Below are 23,860 nucleotides of genomic sequence, written 5' to 3'. Positions count from 1 at the left end.
TATACATTTGAAATGCTACTTGAAACTACTTTAGTCTTCTCAAATATCTTAAGGCTATTGTTTAAAATATCATCAACTCAAATTTGTGTAAGTAATTGTTTTAACTTAGATATCATCAATTTTTTTTTTACCAACATTCCACATATTTTAAATTTACTTTGAATGTCTTATCAGAAATCCCAACAGATGAGAAAACTACACTGTAGACAAATAGGAAATTATTGTCAGTATTAACCAGAAATTCACTGATTATCTAAGGGTATTGTTCAAACAGTGTTCAGGAAAGTTTTAGAACAACAAAGGGCTTATTCTGATTAAATGAATTGATGTAATGACCTCTTGTTCTTGTCAACCTAAATATAGTTAATTCTGTAAGACAGGAATTATGTGTCATGCATAAATGTTGGTGCAATTCTTAAAGCCATGCCTCAACTCCTAATATCTTTTATGATTCTATTGTAGCGAGAGATCATTATTTGACCCACAAAATTATACTCCACCATCGATGATCGAACTCTAGACCACTCGGTGACAAGCCAGCCACAAACCAATTCAACTCTGAAGAACTAATCCTTTAGCCATATCAATTAACTGGCTATTTAAATCTCACTACCTCCTACAATGCAGGCCGTCCTGCCACACTAAAATTTTTACTAGTTACAGTATTTATTGCACCTGAAGTTATATATACTGAAATAGAATCTGCAATAGGAGTTTTAAACACAATATCACTTTGTTGGCAAGAACAGAATCATACTTTCTAATTAAAAAAAAACAAACAAACAAATTAAAGATATCATGAGCAACACTTCAAATGGAATAAAGCACTTTAGTTGGATTATTTCCCTTTGGAGTCCTCCAAGAAATAATTCTTTCATGCACATCTACATGGCCAACCTACCTATAATATTTCCCTCATACATTGAGCAGATTTAAGAGAAGTTGTGCTTAAAAGAAATGTGGATGAATGGACAGTTGGACGGACATTCAAACAGGGTGATTCCTATATTCCCCAACCAAAACTTTTTTCATGGAAGGTATAAAAATTTTGATAGGAAAATACAATACTTATGCACATGATTATATTAACCATTTCAAAAACTACATAAGCTAATTCACAAATGAATAAATAATTCCAGAAATGCTGGTGACACTGATCCTGGGAGCAGGCACCCACAAACCAACCTAGACAGATTCAACTTAACACATGTAATGAATACAAAGATTAAATTTACCTTGAATGAACTTCAGACATTACTTCCACATCCAATATCCTCATATAACCTTACCAAGACATACCTGTCCAATTAAAAGTAATCCTTAAATGACCCTAGTCCAATCAGAGAAGATTAAAATGGTAAAGATCCAATTTCCCATCAGTCAATCAGAGTAGAAATTGGTTTTCTCATTTTGATATCATATTCAATACTAAAAGTCCCAATGACAATTATGTTTTATTTAAATCAATAAGCATACAATAATTAAATGCTAGTCTGCACCATATCAATAAATGAGTCAGAGTTATCTACCCCTGAGCAAGATATGCAAGTCCTGCAAAAGATAACTGAAGCTATAATCCACTGTTTTTTTTTAAGATAACACAAATTATTGTTCTATGAGAGAGTCAATAGTTTAAATAACTGATAGTTAAAAGGTTTTGAAATGGATGAAGAAGGTTAAAATAAAAAGAATAAGTGGTAAATAAAAAATAAGTTTCTCCCTTTCTTTTTTTAATCAAATTTCATTTTGATAAGTCTTACTTACTACATGCACCTTCATGAAAGAGGAACATTTTTTGAGTAGTAGATGGCTAGTTAAGCCTTAAGGTTTTCTCATTCGATGGCTAGTTAAACCTTAGGGTTTTCTCATTCGATGGCTAGTTAAACCTCAGGGTTTTCTTATTTAAAGAGAAAAACACAAGAAAAAGAAATAAAGTACCAGAGGCTACATCTTGACTTCCATCCCAACAAATATCAGTGTAAATTTACACAATAACAAAAGACTCCATTTTTAGAAGAATTTTTGTGAACCTATGTTTAGATTTTAGGTATGACAACTGTCTAGACAGCATACTATAGATGCAATTCTACAATCAATACAACTAATCAATGACAGGAACAAACTTTCTTGTAAACGAAATAATTAACAAGTTCCAATGATGCCTTACCACAGTAAGTTTAATCCAGTGATTTTGTCCTAATCAAAATTACATCTCCGAAGGAAGGAAGGATAATCAAGTCAACAGTCAAATGTTTCCATTTTTAGGACTTAAATTACCATTTTAGATTGGGCCAGGATGATGTAACAATGTTTAGTAGTGGGAGTGGATTTGATTGTAGTAAATACAAATGTATAGTGATATAACAATAATCAATACAACTGATGAATGCAACGTCTGGTGGTTCTGATCTATGATGAAATTAATTCCTACGCCTTTGATTAGCATAACAGATTGAAAATTATTGCTGCAGAACATTATAAACAATGTTGAAACTGCAATACAAAAGCCAGGGAATATAAAAGAAAAGCGTTCCAATGTCCCCTGTGTAAAAAGATACATTTCAAACTTTAAATTCATTGAAATTTTTTAAGTCCAAGGGAAAATAACTTCTGTAAAAATCATTCAACCATAATCAGCGTCAAACTTAATCTGTAACTTCTCGTTTGTCTACCCGGACTTGACTTTTTATGAGCAACTCGGCGGGTGTTTCTAGAAAAACAGAGGACGCTTACCCTACCGGTGCACCTGGTCTATGCTCCCAGTTTTTAGTGGAGTCCGAGTTGCTCATTTGCTTTTGTTACTTTGTATGTATGATTTTAGTTACTTTATGTTCTTTGTTGTGTGTGTCTGTTTTCCATGTCTGGTCTTTGTTCCTGGATTACATTCTTTTGATTACCGCTATAACCTTGGTTCCCTTGATTACTCTTTCTCATAGTAAGACTACATACAAAAGAAAAAATCAATTGATAAAAGCATTACAAAAAAAATGCAGAAAACTTTAAATTCACTGAAATTCCAAAGTCCAAGGGCTTTTGTAAAAACCATTCAACATAACCAAAGTCGAAATTAACCTGTAACTCTTCAAAATAAAGCTACATACCAAAACAAACTTATTTGGTAAGAGCATTACAAAACAAGAGGCTCCCAGGAGCCTGAATTGCTTACCTTGTTAAAGTTTGTCTTTCAAGGGCAATAAATTTAACAAGGAGTTGTCCAACAATTTTGACTCAAGCAGGACATAATCTAGGCGAAATAGAGATTTATGTTGCCAAGAATTTTTAAAAATAGTTAAAAGTCACCAGCTCATCTTCTTTTAAGAGAAGTTAAGTCACAGTGAACTTTGACCAAAGAGAGATACATCTAGCCCCTCCAGGTAATAAACAACCAAAATGGTGGCAATTTTTGAAGAGAAAACTTGAATTGGAAGAAGTTTACTTAATTTTCATCAGTTCAAAGCAATCCAGGGAATATTTCACCCGTTCTAGCGACTTGGATATTGGATAAAACCAGCAGAACTTAGTTGAATGAAACATATTCAACTCAATGAGTTCAAAATCAAAGGAAAACAATCACAAAAGGTAAGGTACATGTATATTTTGTGTTCCTTGATTAAAGATGTAATTTGATGACAACAATTTATTTACTCAATGAGAGACTCTAACAGTGATTTCAATGGTTTTAAAAGAAAATTATTGGTAGGTTCAGCTTGGATCACAGTTATGTGTATGAGTAACACTTTGTTTTGATAAGGCCAGAATAGAGATAAGACATGAAGACTTTGGTAGGACAATCATTAGGACCATTTCAGCAATTGAAAGTTTTTTTCTATCTGTTATAGTTTTCAAGATATTGGCTGAAAACTTTCCAAAAAAAAAATCATCTTTCAAGGGCTATAACTCTTACAAGGAGTCGCCTGACAACTTTAATCGTGAAGACTTTTGAAGGCCTTATAATAAGAGTCATTTCAGCAATTGAAATAATTTTGCTAAACATAACGGTTTTGGAGATATATGCAAAAAACTACTGTCTGACCCCTTTGTTCTATTTTTTAGTAATGGTGGCCATATTTTTTGAAGGATCAAAAATCCCCATATCAGATCTATGCAGAATACCCCAAGGAATATTCATACCAAGTTTGGTTCCAATTGGTCAAGTAGTGTCAGGAGAAGATTTTTGAAAGAAAAAACATAAGCAAAAAAATGTCAAAAAAGGGTACTAACTCCAACATGGCTTAACGGATTAAAATGAAAATTTGACCACAGATAGATCTCATCATGCTGAACACTTTTATCCATTACAGGATTTGGCTAAAGCTAACGGTTTGGAGGTATATGCTAAAAACTACTGTCTGACCCCTATGTTCTATTTACCAAGTTGGGTTCCAATTGGTCAAGTAGTGTCAGAGGAGAAGAGTTTTGAAAAATTGTTAATGACGATGATGGACCATGACGACAATGGATGCCAAGTGATGGCAATAGCTCACTTGGCCTTTGGCCAGGTGAGCTAAAAAGTGGACAAATCCTGAAAGATGGAAAGCCAACCTTTCTATGTCCCCTTGCAACACATTATAATAATAGGGTAATTAATTGGAAAGAGTGAATAACCAAAATATTCTTGGCATGAGTAATAATGTTTTGGTTATTCACGATAACCAATTGATTATCATATTTATTGTATAGATTTTATTCATAATTTATTGATATTTTCAACATAAATTTAAAATTCTGTGATTGGTGGATTGATATTTATGTTGTGACGTTTTGGCGGGAGAAAGTCCGAGAGTGAAATTACCTAATTTATTTCACAGTGTGGATATGAAATTTATTACACTGGGAACAATTGACAAAACACTGCTATTCATATAATAATTTCTGTTATTTTTTAATGGGTCTAATTTAATGAAATATATAATCCATCTGGTATAAGGAGATAATTCACATTGAAAATCAAATAGTTTCTATTGTATTTCAGTATCATTTACCAGAGTTATCTCCTTTACTTTTTAATACCAACAATACATTATAATTTGTATCTCTTAATGCCAAGGGTTATACGAAAAGCAACAGGTTGAATATAACATTTTTAATAAAATATCTAAAAAAAATAGAAAAATGTAGACTTTCCAACCATGTATCACATTTTGCATGATTCTTACTTGGGTTCCTATCTAAAACATGGAGTAGTTTCAATCTATTTTCAAAAGAGGAGGTAAATTTTACAACTGCTTCATGACCATTCAATTACTTCTAGAGGAAATAGGATGAACAACACTGTTAAAGGAATGTATGAACGTTTGATTTCAAAGTCAAAACAACAAATTAAAATTGCTGCTTTTCGTTAGCTTTTCCATTAATAGAAGAAAGTAAAGAAAATAAAAAAAAAAAAGACAAAGTGGAGGACAGAGAAACATACCTGTATCAAGAACTTTTCAAAACTTCAATATTGATACTTTTAACTTTTAATCATCCATCAGCAGCAGCTAAACTTCTGTTTAAAGGGGCAATGACTCTTAAGACTAATGGAGTAAATAAAAAAATACAGGAGATCTATTATGTGATGCTATAACATTAATCAATACAAAATAGTTAAGAATGGTTACCCCTATCTAAAGATGGAGATAAATTACTTCCTATTTCCAATAAAAGTCCTATCAATGAATGAATGGATGCTAAGGTCTTGAAATTAGTAAGCCAGAAAATTATTATTGGATTCATTTACTAATGGAAAAAATAAAAAAAAAAGACATTAACATAGAATCTATATTGTTAATTAGGTACTTAGTACTACCAAAACTGCCAGCTGGATAATTTAAAGCAGAGATTGATTCCTATGGAAACCTGATATAACTAACATCTAAATGTACACATCGTCATAGATAGGAGTGTATATACATGTATGAAGCTAATGTTTTAAGCAATTTAAAACTTTTTGTTGGGACAGAGTATCAGCAACATCTTAAATGTGTAGATGCTCTGAAACAGGAATGGCTCACAATCGATCAGTTTGAAGTGACATATTCTGAAATTGTGTATGCAGTTAAAAAGAGATTGTTTTTGATTTATTTGGCAAAAATGAGATCACCTCCTTTGATATGAATAAATTTCAATATCTCCTTTCCAAAACAAATAATTTGAATTATAAAAAAAAATCCAAAAGAGCTTCCCACTATGCATATATACACTTTCTACATGTGTCAGTTTTATTAGTGCAGAAGTTTTTTTAGTAATCATGTAAAAACTTGCCGGACAGACAGACCAGTATGCAAAGACATAAACACAGAATCAATCCTGTTAATAAAATACTTAGTACATGTACTACCAAACCTGACATCTTATGAGGAGCTGATGTAGCATACATCTACTGTACAATGTCAAAGATACATGTTTTTAATGAGGCTAATGTTTATAGCACTCAATGTAATAGCGTTTCGTTTCTTCATTACATTATCAATTTCAACAATCTATTGTAGGAATGATTTATTTTAGCTAAAAAGCATTGATCAAAGAAGCCTTAAAGTATGTTACATCAATAATGCAACTACCGGTACATGTATTATACAAACATTTTATGCCAGAAAATTGATGCCCTGAGTCAAATTTTTTTTAAATCAATTACCTGAATATCATATTGGCATCAATCATTATTGAAAATCAGAGTTTCAAAAAGAAATATTCTGAATCTATTAGAACATATGCACTGAATTTAACTCCAAATTTGGCTGATAATTTGAAAGTCATGCAGAAATGCAAACACATTTGACGTCAGTGAAATGTTCAATAGAATGAAAACTTTTTAGTGGAAAAAGATGTTCAGATGAACCATGCTCCTAGAACTAAAAAATAAAATGCTTCCTTGGCACAGCTTGATACAACTGCAGAGGTTGAACCCTGAACATGAAGTTCAGAGAAATATTAACACACAATTAAAATAAAATTTGATTCTGATAAAATATTTTACACAGTATAAGATTTTGACAGGAAATATATGGCTCCAGTTACAACCCCAAATCAATCTCAAACTTTCTTATGACACTGTGGTATAATTTCATAAAGATCCATGTACTTATACTCAAGTTATTGTCTGGAAACTTAGTTGTCTATGGACACCAGAAAATGACACCACCAACCATTCAAAGGATGACTACAGCATGATACCATTATATGGTCACAATTTTTTAAATTGTAAATGAAATTCACCAACCATCTTTAAATTCAACTAGCTTAAGTTTGAATCAACACATCAAATAATGAATAATGCTTTATTTAGAAATTTACTACATGTATCTTATTTGTACAAATGTATTCTTTTAAATCTGCAAGGGACACTGCAGCATAGTTAAACAGCTGTGCTGTTCAAGGAAGAACAGAACTTTTTCAAATTTACAGTTTAAATACTGTTACAGCATAATTTTATAAATTCAATGTTTTGGGCTTTTTGTAAAAAAATGGGATAATCACTTAACAGACAAGAATTTTGAAAGAAACATAACATCTTCTTCTATGTTCAGCAGTTGCAAGGCCTGGCAATTAAACAAGCATAAAACCCTTTTCAGTTATTTAAGAATTGATGATACCCACGATATATGACAAGAATGGATATGGCAAATATGTCAAAGAAACAACCCAAAAGGGATGAAAAAATGTCAACTCAATGCCACCGATGGATCTTTAATGAATGACGAGGAAACCCTCACACCACAGAACAGGCTGCAGCTGGCCCAAAAACAACATTATACACAGGTACAGTGAAATAGTTGCCCCCATATGCACAGGAAATATTGCAAAATATGTGTATCATATGTTTTTCATATGTTTAGGGCCAACATGAAAAACATCTGGAAAACATTTGTTTCTGACTAATGAAATAAAAGGTATATGGTATTTATATGTTTTCAATAAGATTTCACATACAAAAAGAGTATGGTTTTCATATGATTTAATAAGTTTTTAAAAGCACAAAAACTTATGTTTGTCATACTGGTCCTAAACATATGTTTCCATATGTTTTAAAACACATGAAAACATATGGTGCATTTTTTCCTGCAATATCCAGTAACATATGTCCTGCTACCCTTTATTTTTCTTTTTTTTAAGAGAGATAAAGAAAACTCTCTGCTGAATTCCTGTACAGATTTTTGATCCATTTCAAAAATATTATACATTGTTGTTACTCTAAATAAAGACAGTACACCTAGATACAGATATATAGTACTTGGTAGAGATTCTTCACACTTTGTAAAATAAATGATTCAAAATCATCTTTCAAATATACTTAAGAAGACGTTTTCGAAATGCTGGCATTTTTTTATCGACAACATATTTGTCCAGTGTGGTGGATGCAATTTTCAACAAACGGTCAGCATTCCAACGAGACCAAATTGTGCTCCTCTACTTGCTGACCTGTTCCTTCACTCTTATGAGACTGACTTTATAGCTGATCTAATCAAAAGGAAGGAACATCACTTAGAGGTCGATGGTAAAGGAAAACTTTACAACAAACGTGATAACTTTTCATTCTGTACTGTCAACTTTCCTTTCATCTGTGGCAACATCCCTTCAGCACCTGCATATGGAGTTTTCATATCACAACTCATATGTTATGCCAGAGCTTGCAGTAACTACACAGACTTGTTAACTTACAATAAAAATAAAGCTTCTGGAACAGGGTTATGTTGCTACAAGATTGAAATCATCATTACAAAAGTTTTAGGGTTGTCATCATAAACTTGTGGATCGTCACAGTGTATCCATCTGCACCATAAGAACTAATTTGTTCAATGTGTCATAGTTTTCCTATCCTCTTTTGCTGCCCAAAACTTGACTCTTATGAGCATCATAGCAGGTATTTCTAGAAAAGTAGAGAAACTTACCCTACTGGCGCACCTGTTCCATGCTCCCAATTTTTAATGGAGTCCAAGTTGCTAATTTACTTTTGAAGCTTTGTACATAATATTTAGGTTATTATATTCCTTGTTGTTTGTAACTTTTTTCCATGTATGGTCTTTGTCCCTAAATTACATTCTTTTGATTTCTGAGAGAATTCTGGTTCCCTTGATTACTCTTTCCTTATGTTTTCTTTCTGGTTTAACTTTTTAAAATGGCAATTTAATGCTTTATCTAAAGGGTATATATTGGGAAAAAAATTCTTGACATAATAATGGTTTAAATAAAATACGAACTTCTCAGATAACTTATGATAGTATCTAAGGTGTTTATATAGGGAATTATTTCTCTCTTTGCAGCACCTTATATAAGCAAGGTGCGCTTACTGAGTAAATGGTGCAAAATCCTGTATTCTCTTGCATTCCCTGTCATATAAATTGAAGTTCTGCATTAATTTCATATATATTCTACTTTTTTTCATGCAAGTAAAAATTTCACTTGCCCAGTAGGCTATTGCTTTTGGAAATTGACTTGCCCCTGCCAATCGAACCATTTTTGGGTTTGTATAAAAATAGATAAATAACCCTTACAGTTATTAATGGACTGTAAGTCACAATAAATTTGTAAGTCTCATTGTAGTTTCATTTTTTTGTTCTTTCCAGAATTTCTGATGTAGAGTGTATTGAATTCTAAAAACCAATTTGCATTGTTTACTTCAGGGATCTCAAAATGGTGCATTACAATGCAAAATCTTGTATTGTATGCTTTTCTCAATGCTTTTATTTGTAGAAACAAAGATTTGTCATGTTTCAACTGTATTTTTAACAAAAAGAAGTTTTGCCTTTAATATTGAACTCAACGGTCTGTAAATGACAAATTTCAATGCATTTGAATGGTATATTAGGATTTGTTCTCATGAAACCACAGTCACTTGATGAGACTTACAAACCATATTGTTTGGCTTGCCTTCAATCAATGGTAACTACAGTAGTAAAACAGCAGTAGTAGCAGTATCTAACAGCTAATGCCAATGATAACAAAGCAGTTTGCAAGGTCCACATCATCCAACTTGTTAAGATCTTGCTAGTTCTTGGATGGTTTTTCCTCGGCCAATTTAATATGTTTAGAATACCACATTGTCCACATGATTTGGGCTATTTTCTGTGCATTTCAAGCTTAGCACCAGACTTCAAACCAATTTATCTGGAAGTGGTATCTAAAATGTTACATTTCTTTTGTTTATGTAGAAAAGTTACATTCTATACATCAGATTACATGTTTAATTACTGTAAACATATAAATTTTGGCAGATTCTGTACAGTGAACATATTCGCGGGCATCAGTTTTCATGGTTTAAAAAATCAGTGTTATATAGTATTAAAAATCAATTTACTGGGTACTGTTTTTTTGTGCTTTTAAGTCCACCACAAAAATAAGCAAAAATTAATATGTCTACAGTAATAATATTTCTACAGAATGATGATGATATATATGACTTACTTTTCAACCAAAAGTTCTCCTTCTTCTGTCTGTTTCATTATTTTTTCAAGTCTTTCTTGCTCTTGCTGAAAACAGAATTTAGTATCAAGTAATTGAAATTATGTTTTAAAATGGTTTTAATGGGTCCAAGCCAATAAATCTTTACTATACCTGATAAAGTTTTAAGAGATTATTTTGTAAACAAACAATACTATGAATGGAGCATCAGCAATGTTCTACTGGTACATATAAGTAGGGGCTCTGAAACATGAATGACTCAAAATCATTCTGTCAGAAATGATGTATATAATTCAAAATAACTGTTTGAACTTTTAACACAGGCATGGACATGATGTCATAGAAAGTCTCATTTGTTCCCTTTGGTCTAAACATCACCAATAGCAACATGGCGGTGCAACATTAACAAAGTTGTAATTTGAGTTTCAATAGCTCCATCTATTATCATAGCTAAAGCCTATAACTTGGGGTTGTCAAACAACAAATTCAAATTCATTAGGAAAAAAACATGTTTGCCATTGATAACTGAGATGCCTTTCTGATATCTGAGAATTCAAAACTACACATACAAAATTTCACCAAGTCTTGGACAGAGATACTCTCAAATAAACTTTCATATGAAATTAATGTTCATATATGATAGAATAATTTGCTGGTAATTCCAAAAGAGACAAACCATTGGAACTAGAATCAGTAATGGTTGGGAATATAATAATATTAGCCAAATAAATCAAAGATATTATTTTGTAGAATGTGCACTTATCTTTAAGGCAAAAATAAAAACAAAAATACCTGTGTTTCTGCTTCAGGTAGGCAATTTTTTTCAAAGATTTTGACTGGTTTGTGTTGGAGGCACATTTAAACTTTAATAGTGCTTGTAAAAAAATGGCAAAAAAAAAAATTTTAGGGTAGGCATAAAAAATTAGGGTCAGAAGGGTTAGCGAAACACAGGTATTTTTTTAGACCTAATAGTATTATGTGGTCTTAAGTATACTTTTCTTCTTATTTGTTTTATAACATTGTCAATTAATCACTTCTTGTATATCAATGATAATCTTCCTCTATATTAAACTGGAGTATGACGTTAAAGGTTGTCCTACTGCCCGGGACAAGTGAACATACGATTCCAACAAGTGAAAATTACATCATACTTGTCCAGGGACAACCAAATTTTACTGATTTTTCAACATGCATTTACTAAAGGACAACTTAAATTTCAATTTAGGCAAGTAGAATTTTCATCAACTTGCCCGATAGGACAAGTTTAATAAAATCTTAACGTCATACCCTGTATTATTTTTTTCAAGTACCTGATTGAATTGTTTGTATAAAAGATCCACATATTTTTTTCTCCCTAGATATCCTCTGTAATGCCTCTGGATACTTATAGCACACTTGTCTAACTTACTGACAGTTTTACTTTTCTGTAATGAAAATGTACTATCATATAGTGATACATGTAAATATTTGCTTGTTTATTTCAAAATAAAAAGAAAATGACTGTGCAATATATCTTTGTAATTGCAGTTACTACACAGCTATATAATCATTTTCAGAAATGAACCAATCTGGTCCAAAATTAACTCTGACACTACTGCATTTTTATCAAGTGTAAACACAGAGTGGCCATTTGTTCAATCCTTAAAAAAATTAATACCTGGTACATTTTTTGTATCTGCTTGAGACAATATTCAATATAAATGCCATATCATTATATCATTTACACTTTTGATGTTTCTTTTGTAGTGAAATAATCTCATAGTGAAAAAAAAATGTTTGCTCTTAACAAGAATAGAATATTTTTTTGTTAGAATCAACAATTTATAACAAAAAAAATTAATAATGCAAGGTACAAACAAGGTAAACTGATAATAGAGTTATATGTAAGTTGAAAGTTGATGAACATACTAAAAAGACTAACACCATACATCACATCATAATTGATGATATCAGTTAAGAATGCGTGTACTTTCCCACTTTTCTTGGCAAACTTGTAAATGACTGGCAATCAGGTTTAAGGAGGTAGACCTAGGGTAAGGGATATAACTCTTGAAATCAGTGATATGTTTGTATCAAATTCAATTTCACCAAAGCCTTTCAAGCTTTCATTTGAAACAGAATGAAATCAATCCAAGTTACTTTGATGCTTACATGAGATTGATGTAAAATGCTGAATACAAACATTCCAATAATATGTAAGAGTTGTGCCACTTACCCCAGGTCTACCTCCTTAAGGACAAGAGCAAACAACATGACAACTGAAAATAACTTGAACTTGTCTGCAGGCTATCTTGGGCAAAAGCTAACACTATAGTCAAAAATAAACTTGCCTCAGGAAACAGTGCATTAGTGATAGCTGGACTAAATGCCTGAAATTGAAAGCAAAATCAATTGTAGAAGATTTCAGCAACATATCTTAAATATCAGATGGCTGTTAGTACAAAAAATCTGTAAACTCTTAAATAAAGAAAATCATGGCCATTTGCTTCAATTTAGTTTGTTTTATATAATCATGTTTTTTCAATTCATAGTTTACTTTTCGACCATTACTGTGTTCCTAATATGATTTAAGCTATGCCTATGTTGAACAGAGCTCATTCTTTGTTTACAGTGCATTGCCATGTTGTTAGACATTTAAATGTGCAATTCCCCTATTTTGACTTCTGGTCTTTATATCTACCAATAGCATGTTGCTATGGACAAAGTCTCATTCAGTAAGCAGAATGTGTGAGAGACTTCCTTCTTGGAAACCTCAAAAAATGTTTACACCGCCAATAATTTCCAAAGGAAAGAAGAAGCCAGCAAAGAAATTATTATTAAAGAAATAAACAAATCTAAAATTGTATCCATCAACATATTTAATGATAAAACAGCAGAAAAGAGTTTCACAGCAGCTAGTAGTGGTTTTATCAGAGAGGTTAATTACACAAATTGTCCATCTCATATATATAATAAAGATAGACTTGTAGCAAGTCTATTTTTTTGTATGTACTTTTGCTTTTATTTATTAATCTACTCATCTTTACCTTCATAACTTCTCTGTTTCTTTCCAGTCTATCATTTCTCAGTTGTTGTAAGTCAGGTTTTTCCAATGTTGTATCACTCTCTGTGTTCAGTTTAGGGAAGGAATCATTCCCTGGTTCCTGAGAAACTGCCTCCATTCTTATCACTATCTTATCAAGTCTTACTGATGTCTACAGGGATTCATCTGTACAACAAACATTATAATCATAATAACAAAAGGCTGAACTTTTTCCAACACTATCAGTATTGAGTTCACTTTTACATCATGTGATACCCGTGATGCTTAACCAAGGCAACATAACCAATTGAGCTAACATCCTCGCATTTTATTGGACAGAAGGTTAGCAACCATGAAATTCACGGATCCATTAGGAACATTGGTATCCTGGATATTTTCAGTCACCTTTATATACTGAATAATGAATAATCTTTTATACATTGAATAATTGGAAATAGCTTAATTGTTGAATCAATTAAGTAATTTAATTACAAATATATGTAACGTAGCATAGTGTCCATTATGTCCACACAGTTCACCAAATAAATTTGGAATGAACAAAGCGAGAATGCCCTTTGACTTTAAAGACGCTATTCTATGGAATTGGAAGTCATCAGATAGCAATTCTGTTTCCCGATACGCCAAATGCTGATAAATCAGTGGCATTCGAAAAAACTGCATCGAAATTTGAAGTTGCGTACCATGTGTTCTTTTCTTGAATGAAATATAGACAATTGTAAAAAGAAGAAAATTTTACTGTGTTGGCTATCTTTTTTTTTTAAAGATAGTACTTGTTTTTTATCAGTTCCAATCTAGGGCACTGATTAACAGTTGGTTACTACATAAAACATTCTTTACTATTTACAAATTTGACCTCTAAATCACATGTAGCTAATATATGTGACTTAAACTGATATAATTTTCTACCCAATTATTCTAAATTCAGCACCATGAATCAAATTTCCCTTAAAACTATAGTTTGTAAGGTTTTGAAGATCTAATAATGTCAAATAATAGTGAAGGTTGCAAAATACATATGAAGTAAATTATAGCTTGTTTTTGCCCTCAAAAACCATACCCAGTATGTCTACGCAAAAGTTCAAAGGAGTAGAACTACAAAATTAGCAGATCTTGTTAATATGCACATAGCATAACTATATGTACATATAATGTTCCAACTATCTACAAAGTTTCATGAAGTTTTGTTCAAAATTTTCCAAGGACTTGTATTTGCAAAAGTAACAGACAGACAGAGCAAAAACAACATGTCTGAGACATACATGTAGATGTAATAAACAAAAAGTTCTGAGAAAATGTACCACTACCTCTTCACTACATGATGTTATCAAATGGATACACCTTCAGAATTTAATGCTTATTTATTTATTAATTTGTGTGTGTGTGTAATTTTTTTCAAAATCTTCAACTCAATGTTGTTAGATCAAAATATTATAAAACTATTTTATTCATATCAGATTAGTCCTTTTTGTTAGAATTTTTATTTAAAGTTAAAGTAAACATTGGTTAAGACCTGGAAAATTTACCCCATGCTACATGTACATGTAATTAACAACCTTAGTTGGTATTTTTTTTAATTTCTTGGTCCATTAACTCCACTTACATACATGTATACATGAAGTAAAAGAAACTACAAATCTAAATAAGTGGTAACCTGAAAGATGTCATGAATACACAATGTACATACAATGTACATGTATAAATAAATAAAGCTCAGTATACATGTTTAGATAAAATATAAAGTAAAATGTCTGTTTTAAAAAATTAAGTTGATATGTCCAAAAGTTTGTATCAAATGACTAAAAAACAAGACTCAATTAAAATAAAATTTGTTAAAATGCTGAGGAAAAATCAACCATTGAAGAAATTAACCTACAAATTTATTGATAAAAATTTGTTAATAAAAAGGTGATTGTAAAAATACTAAAAAATATTGATCTTCAAAAGTACACATGTAAGTACACATAAAAATTATGGCAAAAAAATGCATCTGCTTCGTGACTAGGAACAAATCAACAAAAACTTCACATAAAATTATTAACAGGGGAATGCAGTATTACCATTACATTTCTGTTGTGGAGCAAAAGAAGACATAACAAAATATATATATATATTAATATATATTAATATATTATATTATATGTGGCAAAGTGTTAAAATAAAATAAAAAGGATGCTGAAGCTGCTTGTAAGTAACTTTTCAGATCACTAAGGTAAAATCCATGTATGGTGAGGCTCATTGTGCTTACTTATAAAGGCAATGCTTTCTCCACATTATTTTGAAAATGCACCCTTCCTTGAGTTCTGGAACTGTGTGGACTTAATAAAATCAAAAACACTGTGCAGATGCACTCTGATGGTCGTGACATCAATACAACAAAAGGCCTTCTGTCAGTTCTGAGTAAAATAAATGAAAGATATAATTTTACCTCATTACACAATAAAAGTTGGTCAATCGTAACTGAACCACATACTGATCATCGTCGAAAACTGAAACCCCCCAAAAAATAACTGCATAAACAAATACAGATGAATGAGGGGATATCATAGGGAATGAGTCAAACCGGAAACTTGTTAGGGTACGAAAAGTAAAAACCAATTGCGGTAAAGCCGGTAATTTTGTTTCAGGGTACAGACCACCAATTCAACCAATGAGCATTTGGAACGTAGGCAAAAATAGTCCTACGCAGAAATTACCCCTGTTCCTCATAGTGCTGTGAAAAAAGTTCTCATCTTATTTAAAAAAATTAAACAGTTTCTGAAAGGAAAAACATTTCTGTACATTTTATAGGTGCATTTTGCTTCTTGTGATGTGAAGCCTAATCTCCATAATGATTTTTAAATATACCCCTATCTTGTGAAAACACTGGGATTTCCCATGCTATTTATAGACCCTTCACTTCCGGTGACCAGTACTGCACTGCAAGTCTGCTAACCCCACATGCCATTCTGAGGATTGTGAGCTGACATATGTAGAATCATGCTGATATATAGTCCTCTGCAGGTTAAAGTTAAGGTAAAGTCCAGAGAAGCCATTGAATGTTGTGAAATTAGCATAGAAGCCTATGGAAAGTGGAATTAGTGGGTTTTAGCCTTCAAGCTCCGAAACCGCGTCTGATCGAAATATTCACGCTAGACACCGAACGAACGCCTACCGCTGCGTGGAGCTTGCATCGGTCCGAGGGCACCGGCCACTGACTCTTTTTTTTTTTTTTTTTTTTTTATAAAAAAAGTCTTTATATTTGATGTTGTATGAATTGCGTTAATATAGGAGAGTTTTTCGTGATGTTGTCATGATCACTTACCTGTGATTTGGTTTCGGTTGGCATAAAATCCATTGAGTGGCATAGGGCATCAACTTTAAATCATACACTATTTAATTTTTTATAAGATAATTGAAAAAAAAATCTTTTGGTTCTCTTCACTGCCAATAAAACACCTTTCATTCTCTGTCAAAGTGGTTAAAGGCCGTGAGGTCTTTAATTTTGAAACGAATGAAAGTTTTACGTAGGTCAATGAGTGCCAATGCTACATCAGCTTTCAAAGACCCCGATGTAGCAAAAACATTGTCTACTATACATGACAAGTATGTTGTCGTACCAGCAGACAAAGCCCAAAACAACATTGTTTTTGTCTGCAAAACGTTTTACATCCAATGTTTATTATCAGAGGTATACGTAGAAAATAATAGCAGTAATAAGACATATACTGCTTTCACACTCTCCAGAGAAGAGATTGTGGAAAACCATAAATCTGTGTTATCCTCTTTTGGTCTCTCTACCAAGGACGATGATTGTGATTTACCATCTATGTACTGGATTCCTAAACTCCACAAGAATCCATACAAACAACGTTACATTGCTGGATCTGCAAAATGTACCACCAAACCTCTTTCTAAACTTTTAACTTATATGCATGTACTCACAACTGTCAAAGAGGTTAGCAATCCTATCACAATACTTGTTACTCCCGTAGAGGTATTAATTCAATGAGGATCCTGAAAAAATTCGAAAGATCTTTTGGAGACAATCAGTTCAAGACTATTATCAGAATATAATAGCATTAAAACCTATGACTTTTCAACACTGTATACTTCTATTCCCCATACTCAGTTAAAATCCCGACTTAAAAACATTATACATCCTTGTTTTTCCCAAAAAATGATGGTACACTTAGATACAAATATATAGTTTTTGGTAAGGATTCCTCATACTTGGTAAAAAAATAATTCCAAATCATCTTCTAAATATACAGAAGATGTTTACAAAATGCTGGAATTTTTAATTGACAACATATTTGTCCAGTGTGGTGGACGCATTTTTTAACAAACGGTCGGCATTTCAATGGGAATAAATTGTGCTCCTCTACTTGCTGACCTATTCCTTCAGTCTTATGAGGCTGACTTTATAGCCGATCTGATCCGGAAGAAAGAATATCATTTAGCTAGATCCTTTTATCTCAGTTTCCGCTATATAGATGACGTATTATCTTTAAACAATCCTAATTTCGGGGATTTGATACATCGCATCTACCCAAAAGAACTTGAGATAAAGGATACTACAGACACTGGGAGGTCAGCCTCATATCTTGACCTACACTTAGAAATCGATGGTAAAGGAAAACTATTGACCAAACTTTACGACAAACGTGATGACTTTTCATTCAGAATTGTCAACTTTCCTTTCATCTGTGGCAACATCCCTTCAACACCTGCGTATGGAGTGTTCATATCACAACTCATACCTTATGCCAGAGCTTGCTAAAACTACGCAGACTTCTTGTATCGCGCTAGAATTCTAACAAATAGGCTTCTGGAACAGGGTTATGTTGCAAGTCTTGAAGATTGAAGTCATCACTACAGAAGTTTTATGGTAGTCATCATGAACTCATGGATCGCTACGGTGTATCCATCTGCGCCATAAAAACCGATTTGTTCAATGTGTCATAGTTTTCTTTTCGTCTGTCATCTACCCCGGACTTGACTTTTTATAAGCAACTCGGCGGGTGTTCCTAGAAAAGCAGAGGACGCTTACCCAACCGGTACACCTGGTCCATGTTCCCAGTTTTTAGTGGAGTCCGAGTTGCTCATTTACTTTTTGTTACTTTGTGTTCCTTGTTGTGTATGTCTGTTTTCCATGTCAGGTCTTTGTCCCTGGATTACATTCTTTTGATTACCGCTATAACCTTGGTTCCCTTGATTACTCTTTCATCCATGGAATTTTGAATATTCAGTAATTAGACTAAATATAGATATATATGACCTTAAAATTAAAAAAAAAGTATATGTGAAAAAAGAGGTTTGCAAATTTCATAAGTATCATTTCGAATTTATTTTTCAAGTAAAAGATTTATAAATTCCCATACGAAATATGAATTACTTTATCTAAAAGAAACATTTCAAAGAACCAAAATTGGATATAAAACAACAAAGTTATAAAGTTTTGAAAATTGAGATTCTAATCATGAAGTTTTCAATTGTTTATCTAGTTGTTTATTTGCCAACCAATTTGACACTTAATGGTATGCACATTAGTAAATATGACAGCACTAATGAGATTGGCGAACTCTCCTATAACAGTGGGTTTCATAAAAAGTAAACAGGAGACCAGTTCAGTGCTTAAGGTCCTTCAATACAACATTTTTCAAAACAAGTTTGCATTGAAATAGGCAAATCTGTCAATGGTTAACGGATTTACGGAAAGTGACATCATTATCTACTTAATACATTGTTTTAGAGTTATTTAAATATAACAATAAAGTATTTACAGGAGCGGATCCGGACACTTTGAAAAGGAGGGTTGCCAGGTTGGAAAAGGGAGTATAATATACAGTCCCTGCTAATAAACAACCTACCATTATCTGACATCTATATAACTGAGTATGTATTTGGAAGAGTAATCAAAGGCACATTCTTCACGTTGACGTACTCCCAAACAGCTGGAGTGGGGAAGCGCTCTCGGACCCACGTGGGGTCAGAGAGTAGGCCAGAGCGTCAACAAGGCAGCCCAGTCGCTAGTAGGAAATACTTAAAGTTTTTCGGTCAGGTATCCCGAAGGCTTGGCTCCGCTATCTCCAACTACTAACATATATCTACCAACACAATCCCCACAAGGGGCGGTCGTGCGAGATCTACAAGAATACTAGTATTCAAGACCGTAAAAACTACCAATCGCGAAAAAGTAATCAAGGGAACCAAGATTCGGACGGAAATCAAAAGAATATATATATTCCAAGGATAAATACTAGAATACTAGATATGGAAAACACACACACACACACAGCCCTTGACATAACCAAAATAACACATACAAAACAAAGACGTAGCACGTACCCAAATATCGATTGGTACAGTGGAAAGTTTGAATTTGTTAATTGACATGCATTTTTAGGTACTGCATGCCGTACTGGTGACGAACAAAATCGGTACGGCGCTAGCCGTAACTGCCATGCAAGGAGTTACACTACTGCAAAGTACAAAAAAGTAAATGAGACAGCAGGACTCCAACGAAAACTGAATAACGTGGTCCACTAAAAACCGGGAGCATGGATCGATCAGGTGCCCCGGTAGGGTAAGTGTCCTCTGATTTTTCTAGAAACACACGCTAAATTGCTCATAAAAATTCACGTCCGGGGTAGACGAAAGAGGGAAGGTAAATTATGACAGGATGAACAAATCGGTTCTCATGGTGCAGATGGAAACACCATAACTACTTCATGATTACGACCAAACAACTTCTGTAGTGATGACTTCAATCTGGTAGCCACAACAAATTTTTGACAATTAAGCTCCAAGAAACAATTAAATCAACAATGATGATGACAAACAAAATGGCGGCCAACATTTAAACGTTGACAATAAAACTTCCCTCTTCATCACAAAATAAAGTCAGAGGTAGACCTGGTAGAAAGGGATCTGTTTCTATAGTAAACGAATTCCTATTATTCATTATATAATAAGCGTAATAACAAAATGACCGAACACTAACCCGACCCATGATCAAGACAAGTCCAAAATAAATCTGGCAAAATAGATATTACACCACCGGAGCAGCTGGTACCGCAATAATCCTGACTTGGAGCATGCATTTCAAACGAAATGGTGAGTTAAATTTAGGATTTACAGTGCTCCAAACCTCTCTCTTCCAAGGCGACGTGAATATACCAATGGTGATTGAATAACATTTATATACTATTGCGTCATATCTGGTAAATCAGTGGTCACATCAGCACAAATTTAAAGAACAACTTGCAAAAAAAACCAATTATTACTCATTTAGAAGAAACTGAGTATTTTTCAACCAAGGACTGACACCTAAAAAGACATTGGTAAGATACCTCTTGAGACACATTTTCGCATACTCCCTCGCCTGATTCAGAGTCTGTTAAGTAGATATTTATGGCGTTCAAGGAAATCAAAGTACTAGTAGTTAGTACTTGCCCTAACGTAGCGAATCAATTGTGAAAATTTCAGTATCAGAAGTGAAACCAAAGAACTTTAAGTGTAATAAACAGTTATCAGGATTTCAATCTGATTAAAATGAGACCTATCAATTGTTCCATTCACTCACACTCACTACATGCTGTGACTGAATGGTATAATTAAGAGGTCTAATTTTAATTAGATTGTCAGAATTTGATATAGATGGTAATGAAACTTGTCAATGATTATTAGGGAAACACACCTGGACGGGGAATGTTGGTGGATATAAACGACAATCTTAAGTGTTCTCCTTCCAATGTGAACCAGGACAACTTTGAGGAACACTAATGTTTTGAAATACCAACTATCCGAAAGGAAAATATATTAATCAGATGTTATATAGAAGCCAAAATAGTACAGATGAGAATTTTACACAGTTATGTTATATGTTAATTCTCAGATGCTAGTAAAAACATTTCACAGAAGTAATTCTATTTGGAGATCTGAATTTTCCAAATATTGAATGGGAAAACTACAGAACAAAAAGCTTAGTTGATAGCAAATAGAATGTCCTGATTCATGTATCAACCTATTACAACTCAAACTAAAGAAAGATGCTCTGATAATCCTCATGCGTCGTACTAAGTATTTACACCAGGAGAAGACTTCATTACTTATTCATCAATTATTCGACAAACGTGATGACTTTTCATTCAGAATTGTCAACTTTCCTTTCATCTGTGGCAATATCCCTTCGGTTCCTGCGTATGGAGTGTTCATATCACAACTCATACGTTATGCCAGAGCTTGCCGAAACTACGCAGATCTTTTTTATCGCGCTAGAACTCCAACAAATAGGCTCCTGGAACAGGGTTATGTTGCTACAAGATTGAAGTCACCACTACAGAAGTTTTATGGTCGTCATCATGAACTCGTGGATCGTTATGGTGTATCCATCAGCACCATGAAAACTGATTTATTCAACGGGTCATAGTTTTCCTTTCCTCGTTTGTCTACCCCGGACTTGACTTTTTATGAGCAACTCGGCGGGTGTTTCTAGAAAAGCAGAGGACGCTTCCCCTACAGGTGCACCTGGTCCATGCTCCCAGTTTTTAGTGGAGTCCGAGTTGCTCATTTACTTTTGTTACTTTGTATGTATGATTTTAGTTACTTTATGTTCTTTGTTGTGTATGTCTGTTTTCCATGTCTGGTCTTTGTCCCTGGATTACATTCTTTTGATTACCGCTATAACCTTGGTTCCCTTGATTACTCTTCCACCACTTGGCAAAAGTGATCACCCAGTAATAGAGCTGCATTGCGACATAACCGAAAAAAAATATAGAATCGACAACGAAACTTCGTTACAAGTATGCCAAACAAGACTATTATGAACCCAGAAAAATAATAGATATAGATTGGGAAATCGAATTGAGCAACAACAGTATGCACGAACAATTGGAAAAATTAGTTTAACTAGATGAAGATGAAATCGAAAAGACAATACCGAAAAAAAATTCTGTCGAAGGTTAAGAGAAAGGAACGATTATGGACAAAATGCTTGTAAACAAGAGTTGGAATATTGTAAAGTTAGTAATTACCTATGCGTTCTATTACCAGAAAAGTAACTAAGGAATATGAGAAACATATAGCTAGCCAAGTAAAACAAAATCCAAAGGAATTCTGGAAATCCAGTATACCGGCCCGATTTGTTCAAGAACGGTGACCAAAAGGAATTACCTAGCCACATCTAAAGAAAAGCTGATGTACTAGCTAGCTGAGTTCTTCACATCAGTAAATACAAACGAACTGACACTGAATTGTTGGTTATAGAAAAGGAACAATTTCAAAATCACCTGGACCGGGTAGGATTCACCCTTAGGCTAGAATGATGGTGGAAATCAGCTCAGTTATATGCAAACCAATCACATTTAAAACGTCTAAAGACACGGGACAATTACCAAACGATTGGAAATGTGCTAATATTATTGTGCTATTTGAGAATGAAACAAGAAAATCGCTGGAAATTATAGACCTGTTATATAGTTTGACTAGTATTTATAAGCAACCTTATGGAATCACTTAATTTGTTATAGAGAATATCATAGATCACCTGAGGTAAAATCAGCTATTTGGTAAAAAGTAGTTTGTATTTATAAGTGACCGTTCCACAGTACTTCAAATCTTCGACAGAAATATTAGACAAAAGCGGATGTATAGATGTAATTTATAGCGACTTCATGTAGGCTTTTGACAATGCTCCGCACTTGAGACTACTACATAAACTTCGGAAAATGCCATAATTCTGGAAAAAAAATATCACCTGGGTCAAGGCATTTTTACTAGACAGAAAAAAAACCCCGGGTCATTATAAATGGAGAAAATCGGATTGGACAGAGGTAAAGTGAGGAATAGCACAAGGCAATTTCACCATAAACGATAATTTATAAACTGAGTTTATTTAAGGCGCTGAAAAAGGTCATTTGTTGACTGAAAATTTTGCCCATAATATACTTTATTACTTCATTATAGTGTGTTAACATCTTTATCGGTATCGTTGTACAATCCTTTAGACTTATATAATTATTTTTGTTTGTGCTGCATCGTCATGACTGGACGATCCGATACCCATTAAGTTTGCTGGTTGGCAGATTCCTTTAGACTTTATATATATATATACGTCTCAGAATGTGACGAATCTATTCGCTACACTGCTCCATCGGATCAAATTGATACAGGGAAGATAATTTAGACGTATAGAAAGGTCTGAAAAATTCCCAACGAGGTTAGAACTGTCAAATTTGCGATGCAAATTGTTTGGTCGTTCCCTCCGCGGGACTCGAAATCGTACCGCTGTTTCATCTATGCCAACACTTAGTCCAGCGCCCTAGATCACTCGACCAGCTAGATTATATGGAATATAGCTTTCGCTGGACGGGTCAACAATGGACTTAAGAAAGTACTCATTTACTCAGAGAACAGTTGAAATTAAGAATAGTTTATTGGAATCCATCATAAATGCAC

At 33.2% G+C, this 23,860-nt stretch overlaps 1 protein-coding gene across 2 annotated transcripts in view; it reads right to left on the bottom strand.

The window, feature by feature from the left end:
• Positions 1-15,990, bottom strand: part of LOC148626261 (uncharacterized) — a 47,140-nt gene extending 31,150 nt beyond the window's left edge. Inside the window, exons 1-5 of one of the 2 annotated variants that reach the window (XM_088570124.1) lie at positions 15,849-15,990; positions 13,407-13,588; positions 12,711-12,749; positions 11,691-11,804; positions 10,384-10,448 (exon numbers count right to left, since the gene is read on the bottom strand). In XM_088570124.1, the coding sequence (XP_088426250.1) occupies positions 10,384-10,448; positions 11,691-11,804; positions 12,711-12,749; positions 13,407-13,541 (353 nt within the window). In that variant the 5' untranslated portion in view covers positions 13,542-13,588; positions 15,849-15,990. Of the gene's footprint in view, positions 1-1,235; positions 1,271-10,383; positions 10,449-11,690; positions 11,805-12,710; positions 12,750-13,406; positions 13,589-15,848 lie in introns of those variants that run through there. The other variant, XM_088570125.1, reaches the window with a different exon arrangement.
• Positions 15,991-23,860: the final 7,870 nt, after the last annotated feature.

Source organism: Perna viridis, chromosome 2, assembly GCF_037379345.1.
Source record: "Perna viridis isolate PV_CMFRI_1.1 ecotype Kerala chromosome 2, ASM3737934v1, whole genome shotgun sequence".
Lineage (NCBI taxonomy): Eukaryota > Metazoa > Mollusca > Bivalvia > Mytilida > Mytilidae > Perna > Perna viridis.
The sequence above is the reverse complement of the archived record's forward strand: the minus strand, read 5'-3'. Positions and strand labels throughout refer to the sequence as shown.